This window comes from Panthera pardus, unplaced genomic scaffold, assembly GCF_024362965.1.
Source record: "Panthera pardus isolate Hobbes unplaced genomic scaffold, ASM2436296v1 HiC_scaffold_13, whole genome shotgun sequence".
In the NCBI taxonomy this organism is placed as follows: Eukaryota; Metazoa; Chordata; class Mammalia; order Carnivora; family Felidae; genus Panthera; species Panthera pardus.
In genome coordinates, this window is record NW_026526688.1 from 32834526 (window position 1) to 32839410 (window position 4885).

At 46.3% G+C, this 4885-nt stretch overlaps 1 protein-coding gene across 1 annotated transcript; it reads left to right on the plus strand.

Annotated features, from left to right (window-relative positions):
* Nucleotides 1-218: 218 nt before the first annotated feature.
* GNRH1 (gonadotropin releasing hormone 1) lies at nucleotides 219-4508 on the plus strand. Its single transcript, XM_019466910.2, has 3 exons — nucleotides 219-359; nucleotides 2531-2626; nucleotides 4305-4508. Exons 1-3 carry the CDS (start codon nucleotides 219-221, stop codon nucleotides 4344-4346), a joined length of 279 nt encoding a protein of 92 aa, XP_019322455.1. The 3' UTR covers nucleotides 4347-4508.
* The last annotated feature ends 377 nt before the right edge of the window (nucleotides 4509-4885 follow it).

The following is a 4885-nucleotide window of genomic DNA, read 5'->3' on the forward strand; positions in this document are numbered from 1 at the left end:
GTTCAAAGTCCTGCCTTTATCGCAGGTGGCTAGGAAATCCTGAAGGCAAGCAAGGGGGGGTGGCGGGTGTGTTTGTCAGTGTCCTTGGGTGAAAACGACAGCTATTTCTATCTTCCGCGGGGTTAGCATACAAACATCAGACTGCTCACCAAAGAGGTCTTTACTTTTTGCTCAACCCAGTCTGGGGCTCCTCTGACTGTTCCATCGTGTTCCTCAGAATGGAGGCGATTCCAAAACTTGTCGCTGGATTTCTTCTGCTGACCTTATGCGTGGTTGGCTGCTCCAGCCAACACTGGTCCTACGGCCTGCGCCCTGGGGGGAAGAGAAGTACTGAGAATCTGATTGATGCTTTCCAAGAGGTAAGTCGCTTTCATCTTCAAAACTGAGACGTGTGCCCCCACAGGGCTAGCCTGGGCTCCACCTGCCCTAGGCGTCCCCGGGGGGATGAGGCACTGCAAACTGCCAGGCCCATTCCCGCTCGCAGTTCAGACAGGGACCAAGGAAACAGAGAGGGGAAACGACTCCAAGAGAACACGGCAACACCTATGAAGGAGCGTGCCGCGTTCAGAGCGTCCAGAATGGCCAAAGGAATTCAAAACAATGCGACGGGTCCATGGTCTCTAGAGCAAGAGGATTCCTTGGGATTTGGAAAGAAAATCTTAGAACCTCTGCTTTTTTTTAAATGTCATCTTGAAAAAAATAAATAAACAAAATGTCATCTTTTTAAAGTATCTATGATACGAGGTCAGTGGTACGTTTAAAAAAAATTTTTTTTTTTTTTTTTTTTTAGGGGCGCCTGGGCGGCTCAGTCGGTTAAGCGTCCGACTTCGGCTCAGGTCATGATCTCGCGGTCTGTGGGTTCGAGCCCCCGCGTCGGGCTCTGTGCTGACAGCTCAGAGCCTGGAGCCTGCTTCCGATTCTGTGTCTCCCTCTCTCTCTGCCCCTCCCCTGTTCATGCTCTGTCTCTCTCTGTCTCAAAAACAAATAAAACATTTAAAAAAAAAAATTTATAAAAAAAAAAATTTTCTAATGTTTATTTTTGAGACAGAGAGAGACAGAGCATGAATGGGGGAGGGTCAGAGAGAGAGGGAGACACAGAATCGGAAGCAGGCTCCAGGCTCTGAGCTGTCAGCACAGAGCCCGACGCGGGGGCTCGAACCCTCAGACCGTGAGATCATGACCTGAGCCGAAGTCGGACGCTAAAGCAACTGAGCCGCCCAGGCGCCCCAGTGGTACATCTTTGTAACGTGCAAATCAGTATCCTCACCAAGCGTGCGCGCCCTATCATTTCTTTTTACTGAAATGGGCACTTAAGCAAAGAACTTGGAGGCTGCTGGATAGAGGGGAGCGGTTAGCAAGCTCGGGGACACAAAATATATACTGGAGAATATGCTGGATTTGATTTCATGTAAATTAGATGTCAGTGTTAGTACCAGCACTAACATAGGGCACTTGGTTTTTTATCTATGAAATGAGACTTCCTGGGGTCATGGTCACATGAGAGAGGCCTTAGATGTTAGTTGACTAAGCCCCAAAATGAAAGTGGGCTAATAAAAGAAAGTCGCTATTATTTCTTTTATTTTTATTTCTTTTTTTAATGTGTAGAAGACACAGACATGTTATTTATTTATTTTCTTAATGTTGTATTTATTTTTGAGATAGAGAGACAGAGCACAAGTGGGGGAGGGGCAGAGAGAGAGGGAGACACAGAATCCGAAGCGGGCTCCAGGCTCCGAGCGGTCAGCACAGAGCCTGATGGGGGCTCAAAATCACAGGCCGTGAGATCAGGACCTGAGCCGAAGTCGGACGCTTAACCAACTGAGCCACACAGGTGCCCCTCTATTTTTGTCTTTTAAGTTTATGTATTTATTTTGAGGGGGGTGGGGAGAGAAAGAGAGAGTGGGGGAAGGGCAGAGAGAGAGAGAGAGAGAGAGAGAGAGAGAGAATCCCAAGCAGGCTCCACACTGTCAGCATGGAGCCCAAGGTGGGGCTCAGACTCAGAAGCCTCAGCATCATGACCGGAGCTGAAATCAAGAGCAAGATGCTTAACCAGTGCCAGTTAAACCACGCGGGTGCCCCAGATATTGTTTCTTAAATTAACGGGAAAACAGGCCTAAGGGATGAGCAATTCGGGGCTGGGACACTTACGACAGTGCAATCTGAAGTCTCCTCTCCACAGGTTGTATGTGAAGTAAATCTTATTTAACTGTGACATATTTAGTTAAAACTAGAAACTAAAAATCACCCTAGTCACATCTCGAAGCTCCTAGACTTTTTGTATACCATCCCCTCAGGAGGTTCGAAGTACTTCATTCTCATCATCTCTCAGGAGAAAATATTCTCTCCTCATTACCGCCATTACCTCCAGAACCACCCCCCTCGACCCCATCCATTCAAATTCCTGATGGAGGATCTATCTTCTTAGATAATCCCCTTGGCCTCACTTTCCACGCACGATCTTTGGTAGAAGTGGGAAGCACCATTCCATTTCTTTATCTCCATCAGCAAGAATCTCCTTCTTTTTCCTCAGATAGCCAAAGAGGTTGCTCAACCCGCAGAACGTCCGCGCTTCGAATGCACCATCCACCAGCCCCGTTCTCCCCTCGAGGACCTGCGAGGAGTTCTGGTGAGTTACAGTGGTGATGACATGGGGCCTTAGAGGTGAACGACTCCTTGGTACCGCCTCTCAGGCTGTCCACACAGGACAACCAGCTCTCAGCCTCCATGGGGCCTACCTTCCTGTGTGAATTCCTCCCGGGGTAGGGTCTCACCATTTTGTGACGCCATCTTTCAGTACCAATGGCTAGAACCTTTTTTTACCCCTTACACTGTAACCTTGATCTCATCTTGGTTCTGGCCTTTGGGATGACTGACAAATTTCTTCCCACTGTTATATGTCGGTTCTTCAAGTATTATTCATCAGTCCCCCTTCCCCAGACTATTCTAATCTAGGCCAATCCACACCTCTCCACCAGATTCCTTAATTCTTCACCAATGTTCTTGGTATGAGATAGTTTTGCTCTGGAAAAATGAGGAAATCAAAAATGGTGCTCTAGTTGATTTTTTTCCCTTTGGAATAAAAAAAATTCCAAACTAGTAAATTTATAATTCAGAACCACATATTTGATTTCCAATTGGTTTTGTGTGTGTGTATGTGTGTGTGTGTGTGTGTGTGTGTGTGTGTTTTACTTTCGAGAGCGAGCGAGAGCAAGCATGAGTCCAGGAGGGGGCAGAGGGAGAAAGAGAGTGAAAATCTTAAGCAGGCTCCACAGTGAGCCACAGAGCCTGACTCAGGGCTCGATCCCAGACCCTGGAATCATGACCCGAGCCGAAATCAAGAGTCGAACGCTCAACTGACTGAATCACCCCGGCACCCTTGCTTTCTAGTTTTCTGACTGGATTATAACAATGTCCACATTCCCACCAAAAATGGGAATCTACTAACTTAATGCAGGTTTTTCATAACCAAACACAAGTATACAGAGAACTGAATATAGAAATTGAACCTTGAACTCACTGTTGGTGATCTCTGAGCTCCGCAGTCCGTGTATCTGCAGCACTTAGGGGCATTCCAATTAGTTACCACTTATGCCCAGGAGCAGGGAAAGCCTGAATAAATCATATATGAAGAAAGCTATAGTTTTCTTTTTCTCCATTGACCTCAACTTCCACACCCACAGTTCAAAGAAAAAAAATGCAGACAGACATCTTTATTTGCTTTTTCTTTCTACTCCGACCTACCACACAAAATAGTAAGCAGTGATATTTCCCAAGCACGACGTTAGAAGGAATTGAGACAAAAGCTAGGTTAATAACAAACGGAGATCAGATCTTTCTTTCATCTCTTTCACATCCTATCCTTCAACTATTAATGTAGATTTTAGGTTTATTAAAAAACTTAAAAATACACGATCTGTTATCTCTCTAGTGCACAAAAATAAATGGGTCTCGGGGCGCCAGGGTGGCTCAGTCAGTTAAGCGTCCAACTTTGGCTCAGGTCATGATCTCACAGTTTGTGGGTTCAAGCCCCCCGTCGGGCTCCGTGCTGACAGCCCAGAGCCTGGAGCCTGCTTCGGATTCTGTGTCTCCCTCTCTCTCTGACCCTCCTCGGCTCACACTCTGTCTCCGTCTCTCTCTCTCTCTCTCTCTGAAAAATAAACAAACATTAAAAAAAATTTTTTTTAAATAAATAAACGGGTCTCTTCTTTGTATATCGGTATTTTAGAAATTAAAATGTCAAAAGCATAATGGAATTCAGCTAGTAAAATCAACCTCGGTATATTGGTTGCTCACATATTTTTCAGGAAAGTCTGACTGAAGAGGAAACTGGGCAGAAGAAGATTTAAACCCACTGAGTCAAAAGGATTGTCAACACAAGTATAATTCTGACATTGCAATTTGTGACCCATTTAACGTCTATCAATTGTGTGAATTTCAGATACGCTTATGCTAAATTTGCATGTTTCACCAGGAAGTGCTGTGTTATGAATAAAGTGGCATAAATGTTACGTCTAGTGCAGAACTCTGGTGGGGGAGGGACCCTGTAGGCCCATAAAGGGGAGAACTCTTGAGTCTGGGGCAGAGGAGACACGAGGTAACACCAAGTCGACATTACTGTCGACTAAAGAAAGCCCATGGCTCTCCTCCGCCACCACCCTGCCCCAAGAGCAGTCACCTATGGGCCCGGGCCCCCACATCCGACTCAGCAACAATCTTCTCTGGTATTGTAGCTTTATTTTTGACCATACTCTGTGGAAGTGAGGCCCCGACCAAGGCTTCCTCCCACGTGGAAAGCAGCTCCCTTCCCCGGCTGTCTCCAATCCCTTTGAAAGTCATGTGGAACGGGAGAGAGGCTTAGAGAGAAAGGAGGCCCTGCTGGGCTCCT